The sequence below is a fragment of the Nannospalax galili genome, unplaced genomic scaffold, assembly GCF_000622305.1.
Source record: "Nannospalax galili isolate Female #2095 unplaced genomic scaffold, S.galili_v1.0 scaffold591, whole genome shotgun sequence".
NCBI classification, from domain to species: domain Eukaryota; kingdom Metazoa; phylum Chordata; class Mammalia; order Rodentia; family Spalacidae; genus Nannospalax; species Nannospalax galili.
In genome coordinates this window covers 2,676,720-2,698,019 of record NW_008330926.1, presented here as the reverse complement: position 1 = coordinate 2,698,019, position 21,300 = coordinate 2,676,720, and the positions used below count along the sequence as shown (strand labels likewise).

Below are 21,300 nucleotides of genomic sequence, written 5' to 3'. Positions count from 1 at the left end.
GTAGGGAGACAGGTCTCACTGACTCGTTCTGGGGTTCCTTTCCCAAGCTGGAGTCAGTGTTATTTATGCTGGTTAGCAGAAGACCACAATACTCTTACCCTACTGTGGGGGGGCGGGGGTTGTCAAGGAGGAGCTGGAACCCTCTGCACTGGCATCCTAACTAAGGAGGCAGGAATCCCTTGCTTATGTTTCTTCAGTACAGGGCGTCCCTTAGAAGGATCAAGGTTGGACAGAGGCGAGAACGGGCATTCTCAACCCTCCTTCCCATCACATATCTCTGCTGTGTTCTTTTCTGAGAGGCTTGTAAGAGAAGGACCTACAGATTTTGTCCTTGAAACAGCACAGATTTCAGGATTTTACTACCCACAGGCAACAGAAGGGAATGGGCAAGGGGACTCTGAAGTCCAAAATGTTCAGTGCTACCCAGGAAGATGGGCAGAGGCAGCTGCTGAGTTGGCAGCTTTCCCCATCCCACAGCTCTCCCACTATGTTCACACACACATTTCCTGCTCCTTCTCCAGGCAGTTTCCCTAACTCTCAGCAGCTGTTCAAGGAGCGAGGGAGATACTCAGCACACAACAGCTGCAAGGAGAGCAATCCTAGCCTCCCCTCAATCCACACCCAAGAGACCTGCTGATGCTACATTCCAATAGCCACCACTAGTGTGAGGAAGAGGAACCAAGCACCTGGCCATGGGACTAGAGACCATCTGGGGCCAGAAAAGAGAGTCCCTCTTATGGATACAGGGTAGAAAGGAAAGATGGAAGGACTAGGGTTGATGGGAACCAAGCCTGAGTGACCTTCAGGTACCAAACAACTTACTTGGGCAGATGAGGGCTTCCTTGGCTGTGATGCTCTTGTTACAGGCATAACACATGGTCATGCCTGAAACGGAGATGGTGGTAAAGAGGTGGCCATTGGTATAGCGAGCATCCTTGGCTTCCTTCATCTTCTCCTTTTCCCGGGTCTGTGGAAGGGGTGAGATACAAAAGTGACGCTAGACGATGCCTAGGTACCTGGAGTCCAGACAGACAGGCTGAAAACATAAGCATGGGAGAAATGCCTGCCTGTGGAGGCTTTAAAAAGACACCTATTCCTAAAGTAGAGCTTGCCATGGGTGTCAGAAGTGGCTGTCCATGCAAGATCAAGCCCTAGGATGACAGTCTCCACGGCTTCTCAGGCCCCTGACCTACCTGGCCCCGGCGACTGGGCTGCCTCCTGTTGCCACTCATCTCCCTGGCTCTAGATCTCCGAGTCCTCACTCCACCTCCCAGCCCTTAGCTCTGCTTGCCCCCAGGCTGCTGTATACTCTTCTCTATGCTGGAGGGAAGATGCGCAGAGAGGAGGGGAGGGCCAGCGAAGCAGAGGGTGCCAGCTCACCAGCGCTTTCCAATCTATGGGAGTTAGTTCCTCTCATAACCATGACAACGGGTGTTGGAGCTGCTGTCTCCAAAGCAGTCATGGGGGAACAGAGATGGGAAGGCAGGAGATCCCCTTATTAGATTGGCTAGGGGGCAGAATGCCTTTTCAGCCGCCCCCAACCCAGGTCAGGACCCCAAACCTCTAACTCTTCCACTTCCACTTGGTCAAGGCCCCAGGGATCCCTCTCTGAGGCAAAATGTCCTCCAGACCCTCAGATAGGGAAAAGCAATGACTTTTGTTTGTGTTTGTGTTTGTTTGGTGTGTTGTGTGTGTTAGGGTCTCGTGTAGGCGAGGATAACCTTGAACTTATGATCTTCTTGCTTCTCTCAAGTGCTGGGATTATAGGCCTACAGCACCAAGTCTGGTTTGGAGCCGGGTTTTGATATCAGGTCAAATGTTTCCACTCTAGGACCTTTAAAGGACATCAGCCAGTCAGCTTGGTTGACCTAGCAGAAAATCTCCCCCGAAGTCTAACATTTATTCCTCTCAAACTCCCCTTCCCAGACTCCCTTGATTGCTCCTCACCCAACTAGTCCTCCCATCTAGTTAGTCCCTTCTGACATCTACCTTCCAGCTGTGGTCTGCAGAAATGAGGCACACTGTTGTGTCCCTTCTCACCCTCTGTAGGCTTCTGCCTTCTGAGTCCTTGACTTCTGTTCTGCCCAAGCTCCTGCGTGTCCCAAGAAGTCAGAGGAGGTGAAAAGAAAAATGCAGGATGTGGCACCTCATGCTTTTTTTTTTAATTTCTTAAATTTGACTGATTTTCTTTATGCATATAGTGTTTTGCCTGCATGTATGTAAATACATGTGTGTATAATACCCGAAGACACAAGAAGAGGCATCAGGTCCCCTGGAACCTGAGTTACAGATGGTTGTTAGCCACCATATGGGTGTGGGGAACCAAACCCAAGTCCTTTCCAAGAGTAGGCAGTCAGTGCTCTTAACCACCAAACCATCTCTCAAGTTCCATTTATGACTGTTAATCCCAATACCATATTGTGAGAGGAACATTGTTGCAAGTTGGATACCAGCCTAGGCTGCAGAGATCCTATCTCAAAAAAAAAAAGGGAGGGGAGCCAGGCATGGTGGCGCACACCTTTATTCCCAGCACTCAGGAGGCAGAGACAGAAGGATCTCTTTGAGTTCAAGGCCCCTGGTCTACTCCTCTTTTTTTTTTTTTTTTTTTTTTTTTTAAAAAAAAAAAAAAAAAAAAAAAAAAAAAAAAAAAAAAAAAAAAAGTAGGGGGGGGTGGCTAGAGATGGCTCAGCAGCTGAAAGTGCTTACTGTTCTTGAAGACCCAAGTTTGGTTCCCAGCACCCACATCAGGAGGCTCAGTTTAACTGAACGTAGCTCAAGCTCCAGGAGACCCAATGCCTCTGGTCTCTGTAGGCATCTGCACACACACATACACACATAATTTTAAAAATAAACTTTTTCTTTTTTGGTCTTTTTGAGACAGGGTCTCCCTGTAGCCCCAGCTGTCCTGGAACTCACTATGTAGACCAGGCTGGCCTTGAACTCACAGAGATCCACCTGCTTCTGCCTCCCAAGTGCTGGGACTACAGGCGTGCACCACCACGCCCAGCCCCAAAATAAAACTCTTTTAAAACAAACACACACATGTACACACAGAATATACTCAGGACTTCAAAATCATCCTTGACTATATAGTAAGAGTGAGGCCAGCCTGGACTATATGAGTCCCTATCTCAAAACACCACCACCAAAAACCAGGTTAGAACAGGGCAGGCAACATAGCTCAGCAAGCAAAGGCACCTACCTGCCCACTAAGCCTGAAGACCTGAGTTCAATCCCCAGGACCCACATGATTAAAAGACAGAATTGGGGTACAGGGAGACCCTGTCTCAAAAAGACCAAAAAAAAAAAAAAAAAAAAAAGACAGAATTGACACCCACAAGTTATCCTCTGACCTTCACATGGGAACTGTGGCATGTGTGCACCTACACACATAATAAGATGTAATAATTTAAAAAGGGCAGAGAATAGTGGCACTCGGGAGGCAGAGGCTGGCAGATCTCTGTAAGTTCAAGGCCAGCCTAGTCAACGTAGTGAATTCCAAGCCAGCAAGGGCTACACAGTGAGTTCCTCTTTCCTTTTGGCCACCACCATGCCATCCAGACTGAGGGAGACCCAGAAATTCCAGGGCCATCAGAGCCACGGCCACAGCCGCACTGGGGAAACAGAGGAAGCACCCAGAAGGCCAAGGGTAATGTTGGTGGCATGCATCACCACTGGATCAATTTCAACAAATATCCAGGATACTTTGGGAAACTTAGTATAAGGCATTACCACTTAAAGAGAAACCAGAGCTTCTGCCTAACTGTCAGCCTTGATAAATTCTGGACACGGGTCAGTGAACAGACACAGGCAAATGCTGCCAAAAACGAGACTGGAGTTGCCCCCATCATTGATGTGGTGCGATCAGGCTATTACCAAGATCTGGGGAAGTCAGGCACGGTGTCACAAGCTTTTAATCCCAGCACTTGGGAGGCAGAGGCAGACAGATCTCTGTGAGTTCAAAGCCAGCCTGGTCTATATAGTGCATTCTGAGCCAGCTGGGGCTGCAGGGAGACTCAAAAAGACCAAAAAAAAAAAAAAAGTTCTGGGGAAGGTAAAGTTCCCTAAGCAGCCCACCATCGTGAAGGCTAAGTTCTTCAGCAGAAGAGCTGAGATGATTAAGGTTTTTGGGGGTGCCTGTGTCCTAGTGGCTTGAAGCCACACAGGGAGGTTCATTAAATGCTAACATTGTTTTCCAAAAAGAAAAAGTGGGGGGGGGAGATGAATGATGGAGGCTGGGAGGGGGCAAGATGGAAAGACACAGAAATGACTTCCAGACCTCTGGGCTCTGCTCATCTTCAGGCCACCACAACTAAGAAATGCCAAGAGAGAAGGATCTTGGTCGCCAGGACTCCCCGAGACCTCTAGGGCACTGTGTGTGTTGCTCTCTGACCCCTGCACTGCTGACTCACTGCTTTCACACTTCCCTTTTCTTGCCAGTGCCTAAGCATCAGGTCTTCCCCTCCCTACCCTGACTGCCAGTAGTGTGGTTAGTGCAGCAGCCAGGACAGGGCTCCCTAGCCCAGGGTTCCCCACTGAATTATGATTCTCCATCCTCAACTTGAGTCTCACTAAGCAGCCCTGGGTGGCCTTGAATTCTCAGGCCTTTGTGTACTCCGACTACAGGCACGCACCACCTAGCCCACGCTTCTCTTCTCTTCTCTCCCTCCCCTCGCCACTCATCTCTCAGCCTTCTCTCTGGGCCCTCCCTTCTTGGGCTCAGGGGCTCCCTCCTCTGCACCTCCACCTCTGCCTTCCTTTTCTCAGCCTTTGCTTCTACCACATGAGGCCTCCCTCCCTCTGGTCCCCAGAAGTGACTCTTCCTCCTCCCCTGGCAGGTACCCCTCTCAGACTCTAGTCAGGTACCCTCCTTCAGACTCTAGTCTCAAGCACTACAGCCGCCCCTCTCTCTCTAGTGGTACCTACCTACCTGAATCACTAGAAAAATCTCCCATTTGTTTAATCTCTAGCTACCTTGTGCCAAAGTATAGCTCTATAACGGACTTAATGTTTTTAGATCAAAGTCACCTCAAATTTTCATGAGACTTTAAAGTTCAATTATCTCTTCCCATTGCCACACAGACTCTCTGTCCACCTCACTGCCCTCCTAGCCTTCTCCAGGACACAAATCAAAAGTATGAGTGTTATGACAACTGAATTTTAAAAAGCAAGCAAAGAAACACAAAAATAGCAGTACAACATGGCCAGGCTTGATGCTGCATGCCTTTAGACGCTGAGGCAGAGGCAGGCAGATCTCTATGAGTTTTAGGTCAGCGTGGGCATGGTCTACAGAGTGAGTTCTAGGATAGCCAGGGCTACATAGCAAGATCCTGTCTCCAAAATAAAGAACATGCCTGGCCAGGGTCACTCCAGGGGTGCTTATAGATTATGCACTAGTGCTGCGATAGGATCCCCTTTCCACGTGGCCCTCTGTAATCACCTGCCTGGACAGTTCTGCTGAGAGTGGCAACAGGAGAAAGAACTGGGGCCAGAGAAGGGCTCTAGCAGCCCTTCCCCTCCTTGGCACCACTGCCCATACACACCCAGGTACTCTGGGCAATGCCTCCCACCTCCCAACACTCACCCTCTCTTGTAGTGGCCCCCGCTCTAGGTGGGCCAGCAGCGGGCAGCAGCCACAGCAGCAGCAGCACATCCCAGCAAGGGCACTGCCCAGTAGCTGGCAGCCCTGGCACTGCCTAGCACTATTGTCCCAGAGGTGGCTGGACTAAACCCGCCCCAGAGCTCAAGCTGTGGAGGATGGAATGACACAGGACCTGTTTACCAGGGGTGCTTCCTCCAGAGATGGAATAAATGGGTTGCTTTAGTTCACCCTTTGGTTCACTCTCTTCCATTTATACACCACCAAGCAAAACAGCCCTTCATCTCCTTGCCCCAATGTGTCCACCAGGAAAGGGCCTATTACATCCAGGGGTGAAGTACACACCTGGAAGCCCAGCTACTTAGAAGCCGAGGCAGAAGATAAAAGCTCAAAGCTAGCCCGGGAAACTTAGCAAGATTCTGTCTCAAAATAAATTTTTTAAAAAATATTTCATTTTATTTGCGAAGTGTGGTGGCACACACACTTCAGAGGCAGAGGCAGGTGGATCTCTTTGAGCTCCAGGCCAGCCTGGTCTACATAGAAAGTTCCAGGCCAGCTGGGGCTACAGGGAGACCCTGTCTCAAAAAGACCAAAAACAAAACAAAACACAAAACAAACAAAAAGTATTTTATTTATTCATTTTCGTTTTATGACTGTATTGTCTGCATGTATGTAAGTGCACCTGTGTCATGCAATGCCTGAAGCGGTCAGAAGAGACCTTCAGATCCCCCTGGAACTGGAGCTACAGTCAGTTGTTAGCTGCCATGTGGGTGCTGGGAATCAAACACCAGGTCCTTGGCAAGACCAGTCAGTGCTCTTAACTGCTGAGCCATCTACCCAGCCCCTCAAAATAAAATTTTTATAAGGGCAGGGGATGCTGCTCAGAGTTCAAGTGTCTACAGCATGAAGCATCGTGCTCAATCCCACTACCACAGGGGGAAAAAAGGCCCATCATTCCCTAGTCCAAACACCCACCCAGGGCTCTTCCCGCTGGGCCCAGTCCTCTGCTGTCCAGCACTGGGTGTCTTCCTGTCTTTCCTTCACAGACCTCCCAGGAAGTCTGACCTGCTCACTGCCATTATCAAGCTAATGCTTGTTGGCTTAAGTAAATAAAAACGTGAATGGAGCTCTGGGTGGTGAACCACTCCTGTAATTCCAGTACCAGTAGCAGTCCTAGTCTGGGAATTCCTTTTACTGCCCATCGCAGGGGCTGCAAGGCCTGGCAGAACTACCCAAGTGAGTTAGTTTCTCTCCCAGGGTGTCAACTCTTGATGCCCTCTGTGTTCACTGCCCTTGCCTCTCTACCACCGAAGTCCACACCAGTCTTTGGAGTCACATGGTATTCACAATCACTTCAGATGGCTGGCAACTGGCAGCAGCCTCCTCCTCAAAATTCTGTGTGAAACCAGAGGGCCCTTAGATGGGTCCATTAGGACTAGTCACCTGTTACTCACTGGTTGTGATGGGGAAGGGATGCTGCTCAGTGTTGTGGTACTAGAGGACTTGGTTTCAACCCTACAAGGCAGAGATATGAGACTGGGAAATAAAGAAAAAGAAGGTTCCTAACCATGAGATCAGGAAGGACTTGGGATGGTCTCTGGCAGGCCCTGCTCCTTTAGGAGTGTCCAGGCAATGGACTGCAGACTGAGAGAAGGTAGCCAAATGGAAACACTGAGGCCAAAGCCAGAAACAACAGAGAAAGACAGCTCTGAACACACAAAGACACTTAGGAAATTCTTGCTTAATGAATAATGGTAAAATACTGGGCAATGGGGGTGGGCAGCAAACTGGTGATATGGAAAAGGGGCACTAAAGCCTAGGGAATAAAATCAGGGTAGAGACCCTGAGACCCAGGCACCCTGGACCCCAGCTGCTCCCCACCCAGCCACACCTGTCAGACCAGGAGAGAGAAGGGAAGAGAGCAGGCGATGCAAACAGACAGGCATTTGTACAAGCGAACAATAGCAGTGCCAGGACACCCTGCCCTCCTGGCACAGGGCAGGCCAGCTGAGTTGGGAGGGGGCAGATGCTGCCTTGCAGCCCCACCCCCACCTCCCCCAAGGAGACACAAACAAACCCAGAAGGGTCCATCCAGTCAGCTCCACTCAGCCATTTCTCTAGCAGCTCCAGAAACCCTGACCAATCGACCCGGCTCCTACATCCTACACACTTCAAACCGGAGACTGAAGCTAAAATGGAACTAGTTCCTCATATTCAGAGAGAATGAGGCCACTGCTCTGGTAACCACTGTTTCAAAGACAACCAAGAGCAGTTAGGGACAGCCACACATACTCAAACACAGGTAACACATGCACATACAGAAAAATCAGACCCGTCCCCCCGATTCAAAGGTCATGGTTCCAGAACCAGTGGGATCTGACCCTTCTTTACCTCCTCTGGTGCCGCTCTGGTTTTTCCTTAGGCACGTTCAACCCTCCTGCCTTGACTCTCTGTGACTTCTCTAAGTCTTTGACTCTTTCCCCATCTTTGCTTCTTTCTTTCCCCTCAGTGCATTCCCTGACCTCCATGATCCTAGAATCTTTTTGGATGACCCTAAAAGCTTCAGCCTCCTAGAGGACTTCCAACTCATTTCTCCCAGACTGGCAGTGCTCTTGCTTCTCTTGCACCTGGCTGCCCTCCTGGCCCAGCCACACAAAGCCAGCCACCACTCTGGTCCTCGGAACAAAGGCCGTTCCCTCTCGCTGCTCCCCATCAGGGACCTAGAAATCCAGCAGTGCGCCAGCCTCTAGAGCCATCTCTGGATTTCATAATCTCTGGTCCTGCTTTGTTCTGTTGGCTATGAACATTAGGGTTCAGGAAAGTAGGGAGGGAAGAATAGGGGTCTGAAGATGGAAAGGGGAGCATTGAGGCTTGAAGAGGTAGGAAGTAGGGCAGAAAGAACCGAGGGGGTGGAGAACTGAAGACAGCCTGGAAGAACAGAAACAGAGTAAAGAGAAAAAGGAAGCTTGGGGGATAGCAGAGAAATGCCATGACAGGAAGGAGAAAGGGGCAGGTTACACTGAAATTCTTTTTTCAGTGAGTAGGTCCTCCAGTAAGGCAAGAAATGGGGGCAGGGCTGCTGAACTGACCCATCCCCCACATAGGTAGCAGGGAAGACCATGTTCCTCAAATAATCTCATTTCCAGCAGCCCCTCTACTTCTCACCACAGTATAAAAAGAAAGGAGACAGCTGGTGTGCTTGGAGGAGGGGGAAGAGGGGATCCAGGGTTTGTTGGCTAAGAACCAACGCCCCCTTCTTGGGTAACCACAGCTTTCCGGAGGTGGACCTTCCCTTCCGACCAGCCCAAACTGACAATCCTCCTGTGGTCTCCTTGCCCTCTCAGAGCCACTTACTCTTTCCTCTCTCCACCCCAGTCGATTCTACAATCCCCCCTCAACAGCCAGCCACAAGGTAGAAGAGTCAGGCATCTGGGCATTCACTCCCGCATTAATGGAAAAAAGAAAAACATTGCTGGGGATCCCGGGTATCTGGATTTCCAGCTCCCCACTGGTGAAGAACCCAGAGAACCTCTTCTTATACCTCCCCAGGTCCGCCCCCCCCCATATCCCCCACGGCTTTCCTTTTTAGGGTGGAGCCAAATTTCCGTGCTTTCAAAGGCCCCCCCCCCCCCCTTGGCTCTATTCCAGGGTCTCAGCTCAAACGGTTGAAAAATAAACAGACTTTGGGAGCTTGGGGCCTGGCCTGTATCGGGTTGTTAAGAGCCTGTCTGCCACCCCGCTGTTCCACCACACTTCAGTCATCTCACCCTGAAGCTACCCAGAGCCCGCTTGCTTTCCTTCCGGTTAGTAGACACCAATCCCAACCCCTAAAGAAAAGCCTTAAATTTTAAATTAAGCTTCCTTCCTTAACAGTCCTTTCACCTGACCGACCCTCACCCAATTTAGCACTAAACTGGCCTGGAACCAGGAGGAAGAGAGAGGGGTTCCATCCCCACAGCAGCTAGGAAGGGAACCATTCCCTAGCTTAAAGATCTGCTAGGCTGCCTGCCAAGGGTCACTGGGCTCCCGGTGGGGCCGCAGATTAAGATTAAAGCTGTTCAAGCCTCTCATTTCTGAGCCTTACAGAGTGGGCGCCCAGGGGATTCGGGACGTGCTGTCCGCACACACCACGTCCCTCCCAGCTTCACTTATTCATCTACAAGTCCTCGGCTTCATCACTTCCTGGAGGGGCTGAGGTGTGGGAAGTCCTGGCATTTGGGAGCAGGCCCCAGTACAAACACTTGGAAGAGTGGTCAAAAGGTCGTGATGCGGTGTGCAAAGAATTACACACCCAGACTTCAGGTGACAGGCGAAGGGCGCCCAACACCGAGTCCATGAACGAACAAGGGCTGAAGGGTCAGGAGAGTGGATCAGCCGAAGTTCTGGGGCTTGGAGAACCAGGTGCCTGGAAGCTGATGGGAACCACTCTGGGTTCCAGGCAAAGCAACGCTGAGGATGGAGGACCGCATCCCAGCCACACAAAGGCGGCTCACTTCACCTGAGAGATGGCCCAGCCAGGCGGGGGAAGAAAGCCTTCGCAGACCCCGACGCCCGCCCACCCCAGGCGAGAACTGAATCACAGCTGGAAAGTCCATTAGCGATGAGAGGAGGAGCTGACTTTTGTCTTGGAGGGGCGGGAGGTTGGGGGGAAAGGAAGCTGCGAAACCACCCCCTCCCGCCCCTCCGCCCAATGGCGGGGACAAAGGGGGAACGACCGAGCCAGAGACTCGGGGGAGGGAGCACCGCCGCGAGCAACCCCGCGGTACCCGGGCGCAGAAAGGTGCCCGGAGTGTCTCCACCAGGACCCCATCCAACGCCTCCTCTTCCCGCTCGGTCCCTTACCGGAGCAACTTTCTTCCAAGCGGCCCAAAACACTCGGTCCCGCTGAATCCCAGGCGACAAAACCCTAGGTCGGCTCTCCCGAGATCCAGCAAAGACCAGCACCGGAGCTGCAGGCGCGGGTCCAGGCGCGGCCCCCTCCCCACGCACTCCCGGCCCCCTCCCCACACGCTCGCGGCCCCACCCACCCCGGCCCACCGACAGGCAGACTCGCGCCCGAAAGCAGGCGCAGCGAAGGGGGCCTGAGGACGCGGGCACTCGGGGCCAGCCCACCTTGATCGCCAGCTCTTTGCTCCTGTCGATCCGCGCGCGCGTGAGGGATTCGATCCGAGACATAATCCAGCGGGAGGACGCGGCGGACCCAGGCGTCCAGCTACTTGGGGCGGGGGGGGGGGTCCGGCCCGCACGCGTTGGTCTCGGGGACAGGAAGTCGGACTCCCCTCGCCCAACACCCAGCGGTTAGTTCCTCAAACCCTAGTCTCCTCCCCCGCCCGGGCTCAGGAAGGGGGGAGGCGGAGCGGAGGGAGGGCGGGTACCCGCGCACCGGACGGGGCTCTGGGGTTGGAGTAGGTGAAGGACAGGGCTCTGCGGGCCCATGTGCCGTTAGCCTGGAGCCTAGGGGCACGCTCTGGACCCGCGACTGGCCTCTTGCTCTGCTTTTCCTGAAATGCACCCAGGGTCTTCTCTGCCCCTGCCGCCTCCGCCTCCCGCCGTGTAACTTCACCCGCAGGCTGGAGGATTCACCATCCCGTCCTCTGAACTCGGAGGACCCCGAAACCGGCCTTATTAAGGACCCATCAAACAGGCCTGGATAGACAGACCTCGTTTACTAATGGGGGCTGATGGCTGGCGTGGCAAGTGGGAGGAGAACAAAAAAATCATAGGGGAACTAAAATTTGCATCTTTAGTAAATTTCACTCCCCACAGTCAAGGTTCTCCCACAAGCTTCCACACTTCTGAGCCTTACTGACCATGCAGTGACTGTCCTCAGGTCCACCTTTGCCAACTTCTTTGGGTGAACGTGAGAATTTCCCCCCTTTCCTGAGGCTAACTGAGGGACCTCCTCCCTAGTGTCTTGATGCTAATTCTCTCTGTTGCAAATTAAACTGAAATCAGAAGACTAAAAAAACCAGTGTGGTCAGGAAGCATTTGAGCTTGCTGGGGAATGTGAGGTACTCTTTCCTCTTTCTGGACCTGAGCTGTGGAGTTTCCTACTACTGGGAAAACGCCTTCCCCAGTCTAGCTATACTCCATTTCCACTTTCAGGGTCTCCCATTGCTTGACAAACCAGAGAACCCTAGGACAGAGCTTTCAGAATCCTGCCAAATCCCCCAATAGGTGTGTGGGAAGGAGGAGGGGATGAGTTCCAACCCCCCGCAAGGGGGGGGCACTAACTTCCGGCCTGCTGGACAGCAGGACCAGGCTGAAAGTTTCCAGCCCATCCCAGCACTCTTGTGGTGCCAATTTTAGCCTCTGTCTCTATTTTGAGCTCCACTGCCTCACCACTGACTGAGCTGGTTGGGCTCCTCACCCCCAAACCACCCTTGCAGCTCCTCTGGTTTACCCCCTGCCTAGCAACTCCTCACTGTCTGCACCCATGCACCCAGTCTCCTCTTAGGGTCTTTATACAGCAAAGGCAAAAAAAAAGAGGAATAAACGTGTCCAGTTTAGGCTGGATGAAGCAGAAAGGACTTTCCCAGGCCAAGGCTGGTTCCCCTAAGGGAACACCCCAGGAGCCCCCTATATCAGCAGCCCTGAGACTCCTGGTTCCAAAACTCCAGCCTTAATCTCCCTTCAACAGCCAGCCAAAGCTGAGAAATGCACATTCTTAAAACAACTAGCTACAAGCCAGAATCCTGGCTGCCTGGCTTTAAAAAGGCCCGAAGACCTCTGCTGTGCTGGGACCTCAGCTTTCTCCCACACCTGCACCACAGGGCGTTGTAAACAGAACTCTACCTGGGTAACCAATAAATGTAGAATTTGAACCCCAGACCTTGAGGGACTGATCAGTACATGAAATCCATGTGGAGGACAATCTGACCCTTCAGCCCTTTGCTATCTTCCCACCAACCTTTAACCTTCTTCCTGTCCTACCTGCTTTTCCCACTCTTAATTCTGTGCCCTCTGAAAACTAGGCCTTTAAAACCACCTGCATTCAGTGAGCTATGCCTTCAGCTTGGCTTGGTTTCATTTTTTTTGTATGTTCTGGAACAACGAACGTTTTCCTTTCTTTACGATGCCCTTCCATTTCCCAAAACCCTTCTTTCCAGCTCCCCTCTCCCCATTCTCCTAGATAGCAACATCATCCAGATTTTCGGAAGATTGTTTTTAGATTTTAAACAACAACAACAACAAAAATCTCTGCTGGAATCTAAAAGTAGCCATTACTTTCTTTAGCCATTTGCCTTGAAAAAAATATATCATTCCCATTGATAACTAGAGCCCATGTACATAGTCTATGAGTCTATCTTTCTTCTGATTACTTTGGGCCTTGGACATGACTTGGGGATGACTAAGGCACATTTGACCCCAGTGGCTACCCAATAGGGGTTGGTGGGGAAGGCTGGGGTGTTGGGTTTACTGAGAGGCAGAGGCCACTTAACAGGAAGACTATACTTCAAGCAAGCTGTGGGATCTTGGGCAAGTAACCCAGTCTCTAGGTTATCTTGTCTGTGAAATGGTGATTAAAGTACTTATCTCTGCCAGAGTCATTCTAAGAATTACAGGATGAGCTCTGGGAAAGCTTTGGCCACTTGTAGGATGCCAGTCAAGTAGGGAGAAGCAGGCCTCTTCCTCCTCTTGTTCCCTGACTGCTCTGCGCAGCACTGGTACCCAAGCTGGGAACAGGGAGGAAAGGATCACATGATACAGGCAAACACATTCATGAGGATGGAAGGAAGGTGGATGGGGTGCGGGGGTGTGTGACAGAAAAACACAGGAAGGCAGGCAGAGACCCTGGTAAGGATAGGCCAACAAGTGGAACAACATCCTGACCTACTCTGGCTCTTTCCTGTTCCCTGCCTGAGCTCCAGAGCCTCTACCCAGGTTCCCCTTCTTCAGGTTACTCAGTCTCCTCTCCAGCTAGGCCAAGGGTAGGCAAATGCAGCCTGACAGCCTGTCAAGAGTCTGTGGCCTTGGGGGATATGGACCCCAAGGGTTCCCTGCTTGCTTTGTTCTCTAGCAATTTGGTTCCTGACCCTGCCTGCCTCCCCCTTGTCCAGTGTTTTTAAGATTGAGATATGCCATAGCGTGTCTCCATCAGCCCCAGCTCCTTGTGGGAGGAAAGGGCTAGCAATTGACCTGCTCACATCTCTGTTTTTTCTGTCTACCTATAGGGAGGGAATCCTGCCTCAGAGTTTGGCTCCCAGGAGAGGCCTGGCCTTGCTCTTGTGGCTGGGACATTAACCATCAGAGGAGAACCCATGTCTGGGACATCAGCCATCAGAGGAGAACCTGTATCTAAATAGGATGGTGTCTCCTCCGGGGTTTTTCTCAGTGCGCAGAGTCTACCCCAGGAAAGCACATGCATACTTGAAGGAAGGAAGGAATGAATGAGGAAAAGGAGGGTGCTTATGTGCCAGACAATAAAGTAGAGCCTATAATCCCAGCACTTGAAAGGCTGAGGCAGGATGATAGAGGACAGTTGGAGCTACATAGTAAGAGCCTGACTCAGGGGCATGTGTGGTACATGCCCAGAATCCCTAGCACTTGGGAAGTAAGAGACAGAGGATCAGGAGTTCGAGGTCATCCTCAACCATAATAAGTTTAAGGCCAACCTGAGCTATATGAAACTCTTGAATAAATAGATAGATAGATGATTGATAGATAGATAGATAGATAGATAGATAGATAGATAGATAGATAGATAGATAGATAAATCTAGGTGTGGTGGCTCCTGCCTATACTACCAGCACCTGTGAGGCTGAAATAGGAAGAGTGCTCCAAATATGAGACCACCCTGGACTGCATAGCGAATTCCAAGGGAGCCTGAGCTGGAGAGTGAAATCTGCTCTCAAAGCAACAACAACAAAAAGCTTAATTTGAAAAGAAAAAAGACTGGAAGATTCAGGCCACAGCCAAGTCACCCTGCTTCACTAGGGCCAAGGGGTAGTGACAAGGAAAAGAGTAGGACACCTTCACTTCCCAGCATGGGAATACTCATGACCACACAGGTACTACATAATCACATACCTTCCTAGCTTCCACTCTGCCTGTGGTCTTAGTTCAACTCTTCCAGCTGCTGTATCCACCCTTAAAATTATAAGTGTAAAAGCACTTTGCAAATTCTAATACTCTATGAATAAGTGAAAGGTATTGCTATAATTATCACATATCCAATGGGCAAGATTTCTGCTGCCCACCTCTTAGCTATGGGAGGCCTAAAGTGAAGGAGCCCTAGGCCATTCATCAGATTTTGTGGCTCCTGGCCCTTTTCCTCTTCCAGCTGTTGACAGCTGTCTACTAAGCTGGAGGCATAGGAGAAAGCAGAGAAAAGGTAATTTGCTGGGATACAACACAGTGCTTTGGAGGCACAGCATGTGTTGTTTTAAAATTAGAGCCCTTGCCCAGAGTCTTACTGGGAGAAATAGGAAAGGGTGGCCTGCTGGAATGGGGAGGACAAGAAGTAGGAAGGGCAGCAGGGCAACACCTCCTGTTTCCCTGACTGATTCCTACCTTGGCCTTGCCGGTCATGCCCAAGAGGAAGCTGAGAGTCCGTCGCAGGGAGGATCCTGCCCAGGTACCTGAGTCCCCTTCCAGCTGACTTCTGCTGCAAAGAGAAAAGGAAGAGGTGAGTAGATGGAGCTGGGAAAGAAGACAGCACCAGAGGGATGGAGGGTGACCATGCCATGGAGGTAAGAGCCTGAAAACAACTCCCACCACTTTACACTTCTGGATTTGGATGTCTGAGTTTTCCAGGCCCCTCTATTTATGAGGAAGCTCCAGACTCCTCCCAGACACAGGCAGTTTTCCCCTTCCTACCTAATCCAACTCCGGATGGGAGGGCTCAGTCCCTCTCAAGCTGCTCCCCGGCGGAAGTGGTGGAGGAAAGGGCCCTCCAGGGGGGCATTTTCCCCTCTCAGAACAAGAGCCCTATGTAGACCCTCTCCTGTTTGGAAAAGGCCTCTGGGCCTAAAGCCAATAAGAAACAAATTTCCTGGGATTTCATCAGCCCATCCCATGAGCTAATCCCAACTGGAGCCAGAAGGATGTGTCAGCTAGAGAATTTCAGGACCACAAATCAGAGCCTGATATCTTAAAGGGCCCGTGTTGTGCTCAGCCACACTGAGAGGGCTGCCCCGATTTCTTAATCAGGCTTCAGCCACAGTAGCCAAATAAACAGGTGCTGATTTTACACTCGTATTTGCATAATAATTACTGAAATGTTCAGCACCCCCCCATTTCTGTACCCCACTTCGGGCCCTGCCCCTTTACAGAGAACACCACAGTCAGTTATCTGGTTCTTGGTCACTGTCTCTTCCTAAGACTGTCCACCCAACAGACTTGCCTGTTCACCCTTCTGTCTCTGACAACAGCAAGGAACTTACTCTTGATTCAGCTGACCTGCTGTGGTCAGGCTACTCCTTTTCTTCACCCGATTTTTTCTTTTGTTTTGTTTTGTTTTGTTTTCCTTTCTCTGGGCTATTGCACAAACAGAGAAAAGATAGATTCTATGCAGCTCAAGGAGGATATTTGAAGGCCTTTCATCAGAAGTGTTTCAAGAAATCAAGAGACTCTCAAGGCTACAAAATCCATGGCCCGCACCCATCACGCCTGCTTTGAGGGCTTTGAAGGGCTCTGAATCCTCCATACTCACTGTTTGCTGAGGTCAGTGGTAGAGGACTGGGAAGAGTTACCTGCCAACACACAAGGAAAAGAGATGTCTAGTTAAAGCCAGACAAAGGCGCCCAAGGCTACCTCCCCCACCCTCACCTCCTCCACCTGGATCAGGTTCCCAGGCTGCGGGTGCCTTGTGACACCTGAGGGCTGCCACAGGGGAGGAGGGGCTGGAGGGCGGGGTCTGAGCCCAGCACAGCTGAAGAACTTGGAAACAAGCTTCTATGAAGCACAGGGCAGAGGATCTTATGGTTCAGTCCTGCTTTGAAGAATGGAGAGGGCCGAGGTTTTGTGCTGAGCTCTCCATACTCCACCTTTTGATTTTTTTTCTTTTTTTTTGGTCTTTTTGAGACAGGATCTCCCTGTAGCCCCAGCTGTCCTGGATTCACCATGGAGACCAGGCTGGCATGGAACTCACAGAGATCCGCCTGCCTCTGCTTCCCGAGTGCTGGGATTAAAGGTGTGCGCCACCATGCCCAGCTAAAATTTTTTAATGTTTATTTATTTGTGTGTATGTAGGGGGAGGGGCACATGTGGAGGTCAGAGGACAACTTTTGGAGTAGATTCTTTCCTTCCACCATGTGGGTCCCAGGGATTGTGGGATGGAACTGAAGTCTTCAGGCTTGGAGTCGAGCCCCTTTATCTGCCGAGCCATCTTACCAGCCCCCTCTCCCCAGTACTCCATCTTGAGGACAAAGATGCATTGCAGGTAACTGTCCTCCATCTCTGGTGACAGGAGAGGCTAGAAAGTCTTACTCTGTCCTATGCAGGACAATCTCAGAATGCCAATGTCCTGGATTTAAGATTTCTCCCTTGAAGGGCTGGAGAGATTGCTTAGCAGTTAAAAGCACATGCTGCTCTAGCAGAGAACCCATGTTCAGCTCTGACCCATATGGCAACTCACAACTGTCTGTAACTCCAGTTCCAAGAGATCTGACGCTTTCTTCTGGTTCCATGGGTACCAGGTGTGCATGTGGTACACATACATACACCCAGGCAAATGGGCATACACATAATTTTTTTTTAAAGCTCACTTTAAAAAAAGAGTCCTGGGACAGGAGAAATGGCTCAGCAGTTATGAGCACTGGCTGTTTTTCCAGGGGATCCAGGTTCTGTTCCCAGTACCCACATGGTGGCTAAAAATCATTGTAACTCCAGTTCAAGGAGATCCAACTCCCTCTAATAATCTCCGTGGGCATTGTATGCCCATGGTGCACTTACATACATGCAGGCAAAACACTTATACATGTAAAATACAACTCGGTGTGATGGCGCACACCTTTAGTCCCAGCACTCAGGAGGCACAGGCAGGTGGATCTCTGTGAGTTCAAGGCCAGCCTGGTCTTCATGGTGAGTTCCAGGCTAGGTGAGGCTACAGGGAGACCTTGTCTCAAAAAGACAAAATATATATATATATATATGTATGTATATATATGTGATTCAAAAACATATTTTTTAAATATTGCACTTGAGGTAAAAGCATTTGGGAGCTCCAAGAGTATGTGGCTAGAGATAATACAGGTCATCTGGACTCTCAACAGCAGGCTCTGGGGACATGGTGACATGGTGACATCCATGGTGACATGGATGTGGGAAGGGGCTACAATTACTCTGCTCCCACTTTCACTTACCATTTGGATCCGAACAGTCCAAAAGGAAATTGATGCCACTCATGGACACAGACTTAGAAAGCATCCGTGCGGTTGAGTGATCCCAAGAACCAGCAGATGGATGGCAGGAAGTCTGACCCTAGAATTGTATAGAATCCTTACACGGAGGTCATGCTCTGTCCACCCTCCTCCCATGCTTCTTCCTTGCCCACAGGTCAGGTCCACCCAGGCTTCCCAGGATGCCCTACTACCCACATTTGGGATATTCCACCGGAAATAGTTGGGAAGTTATTCCTTCAACTTAACTCATTAGCCTGTGCAGAACACAGCCTTTTACAAATAATTTGTTATTGTTGTTATTATTGTGTGTGTGGAGTTGCATGTGTGTCATAATACATGTGTGGAGGTTAGAAGACAACTTTCAGGATTCAGCTTTCTTCGATACTGGGATCCAGGGATTAAACTCAGGTGGTCAAGTCTATATGGCAAGCACTTTTACCTAGTGAACCATGCTACCTCTTTCTTTTTAAATTATCATTATTATTTTGAGAAAGGGTCTTGGGTAACCCAGGCTTGCCTTGAACTCACCATATAGCTGAGGATGACCTTGAACTTTTTTTTTTACTTATTATGTGTATGAGTATATCACCTGCATATATGTAAGTGCAAAGCCTACAGAGGTTAGAAGAGGGCATTGGATTCCCCCGGAATTACAGATAACTGGAGTTATTGATGGTTGTTAGCTGCCATATGGGTGCTGGGATTCAAACATGGGTGTTCTGCAAGAGCAGCCAGTGCTTTTAACTGCTGAGCCATCTCTGCAGCCCCGACCTTGAAATTTTGATCCTCCTGTCTACCTTACAAGTGCTAGGATTATGATAGGCCTGTGCCACTATACCTTGTTTATAAGTTTTTTTTTGTTGTTTTTTTTGGTCTTTTTGAGACCAAACCCCTGTCCTCTGCAAGAGCTGCCAGTGCTCTTAACTGCCAAGCCATCTCTCCAGCCCTGTAAATTATCTTTTAAATTGACAGAATAATTGTATGCACTTATGGGGCACAATGTGATGCTTTGATACATGTATACCTGTATATCAGGCTTTTTCTTTTTCTAATTTTTTTTTTTTTTTTTTTTTTTTTTTTTTTGTCTTTTTGAGACAGAGTCTCCCTGTAGCCCCAGCTGTCCTGGAACTTACTATGTAGACCAGGCTGGCCTTGAACTCACAGAGATCCGCCTGCCTCTGCCTCCTGAGTGCTGGGATAAAAGGCATGCGCCACCACACCTGGCTTCTTTTTTTATAATTTTTAAATTACATTTTATTTTTTTTGTATATGGATGCATGTGTGCCACAGAAGATCTGTGGAGGTCAGAGGACAACTTGCCTGAGTCAATTTTCTCTTTCTACCACGAGGGTCCCGGAGTTCAAATTCAGATCATCAGGTTTGGCAGTAGGTACCTTCACACACTGAGGCAATTCACTGTCCTTTTTCCTTCCTTCCTCCTTCCCTTCCATTTGCTTTTTAAAAAATATTTTATTATTTTCATTTTATGTGTATAAGTGTATTGCCTGCATGTATGTAAGTGCACCTGTGTCATGCAATGCCCTCAGAGGCCAGAAGAGAGTGTTGGATCCTCTGGAACCGGAGTTACAGACAGTTGTTAGCCACCATGTAGGAGCTGGGAATTGAACCTGTGTCCTCTGTAAGAGCAGCCAGTGCTCTTAACTGCTGAGCCATCTCTCCAGTCCCCTTTCCTTTTTATTTGCTCGTGTGTGTGTGTGTGTGTGTGTGTGTGTGTGTGTGCAATTTATTCGAGATATGTAGCTGGCCTTGAACTCATGATCCTCTTGCCTCAGCACTCCAGTAGCGGAATTAAAATCACACAGCACCAAATCTGACTCTAGGAGTTTTGTTTTGTTTTTTAACTTTTTAATTTAATTTTATTTATTATTTTTATTTTATGTGTGTGCGTGTAGTGCCTGCATGAAAGTAAGTGCACCCGTGTCATGCAATGCCTGCAGAGATCAGAAGAGGCTGTCAGATCCCATGGGACTGGAGTTATGGACAGTTGGTAGCCGCCATGTGGGTGCTGGGATTCGAACCCGGGTCTTCTGCAAAAAAGAGTGTTCCTAACCACTGAACCATCTCTCCAGCCCCACAACCAGTGTTCTAAACTGCTGAGCCATCTCTCTAGCCCTGAGTTTGTTATATATATAAAATATCTTAGAGCTGGGCATGGTTGTGCATACCTTTAATCCTGGCACTTGGGAGGCAGATGCAGGTGGAGCTCTGTGAGTTCGAGGCCAGCCTGGTCAACATAGCGAGTTCCAGGACAGCTGGGGCTACAGGAGACCCTGTCTCAAAAAGACAAAAAGAAAATATCTTAGAAAAGATTTACTCTGAATGATTTCCAGATGATGGACTCAACCTATCCAGTCCAGGCAGGTAATGAAGTTAACTCAGATGAATTTAAGGCAGTAAGGAGTAGAAATATTCATAGACCACACTCAACCTTTAGAGAACAATTTTTTTTTCTTTCTCTTTCTCAGAACCACATGGCAATAAATAAATAAATCAAAAGACAAAACAGATTGTTGATGGCAAACATTGGGGGTGGGGTATTTTTTAAAAGAAAGCAAACAAACAAACAAAAAAAATCCCCAAAAACCTAGGGATTGCAAGATGGCTCAGTGAGTAAAGGGGCTTGCCACCAAACCTGATGACCTGAGTTTGATCCCTGGAACCCACATGGTAGGAGAACAGACTCCCACCGCAAGTTGTCCTCTGAACTCCATGTGTGCCATGGCAGGCACCCACACACAAATAAATAAATGAAAAAGAAATTTTCAATGAACCCTATGTGGTACATTCAGATAGAGTTCAATGTTAGAGCACTTGCCTAAAATGTGAGACTCAGGTTCAGTCCCTAGTACCACCAAAAAACGTGTGTGTGCATGAACACGCCTGAGGATCTTGGGCCATGAAGTAAATTTGAACACAGGAGAGATGGCTCAGTGATTAAGAACACTGGTTATTCTTGCAGAAGACCCAGTTCGAATCCCAGCACCCACATGGCAGGTAACAACTGTCCATAACTCTGGTTCTAGGGGATCCGATGTCCTCTTCTAACCTCCGAGTACATTGCATGACAGGGGTGCACTTCCATACATGCAGGCAATACACGCATACGCATAAAATAAAAATAATAAACAAGGGGCTGGAGAGATGGCTCAGTGGTTAAGAGCAGTGACTGCCCTTGCAGAGGACCTGGGTTCAAGTCCCAGAACCCACATGGTGGCTATGAACCGTCCTTAACTCCAGTTCCAGGGGAATCCAAAGCCCTCTTCTGACCTCCGTGGCATTGCACGACATGGGTGTACTCACATACATGCAGGCAATACAAAAATATACATAAAATAA

General features: G+C 49.6%; 1 protein-coding gene and 1 pseudogene across 6 annotated transcripts in view; one reads left to right on the top strand and one right to left on the bottom strand.

Annotated features, from left to right (window-relative positions):
• The window catches only part of Arhgef2 (Rho/Rac guanine nucleotide exchange factor 2), a 33,772-nt gene extending 17,500 nt beyond the window's left edge, over positions 1-16,272 (bottom strand). Inside the window, exons 1-3 of one of the 6 annotated variants that reach the window (XM_029556859.1) lie at positions 16,254-16,272; positions 15,113-15,206; positions 823-967 (exon numbers count right to left, since the gene is read on the bottom strand). In XM_029556859.1, the coding sequence (XP_029412719.1) occupies positions 823-967; positions 15,113-15,130 (163 nt within the window). In that variant the 5' untranslated portion in view covers positions 15,131-15,206; positions 16,254-16,272. Of the gene's footprint in view, positions 1-822; positions 968-1,193; positions 1,311-1,989; positions 2,088-5,584; positions 5,608-10,711; positions 10,881-15,112; positions 15,207-16,253 lie in introns of those variants that run through there. The other 5 variants (XM_029556873.1, XM_008853851.3, XM_008853842.3 and 2 more) reach the window with 5 other exon arrangements.
• Positions 3,551-5,184, top strand: LOC103750711 (annotated as a pseudogene).
• Positions 16,273-21,300: the final 5,028 nt, after the last annotated feature.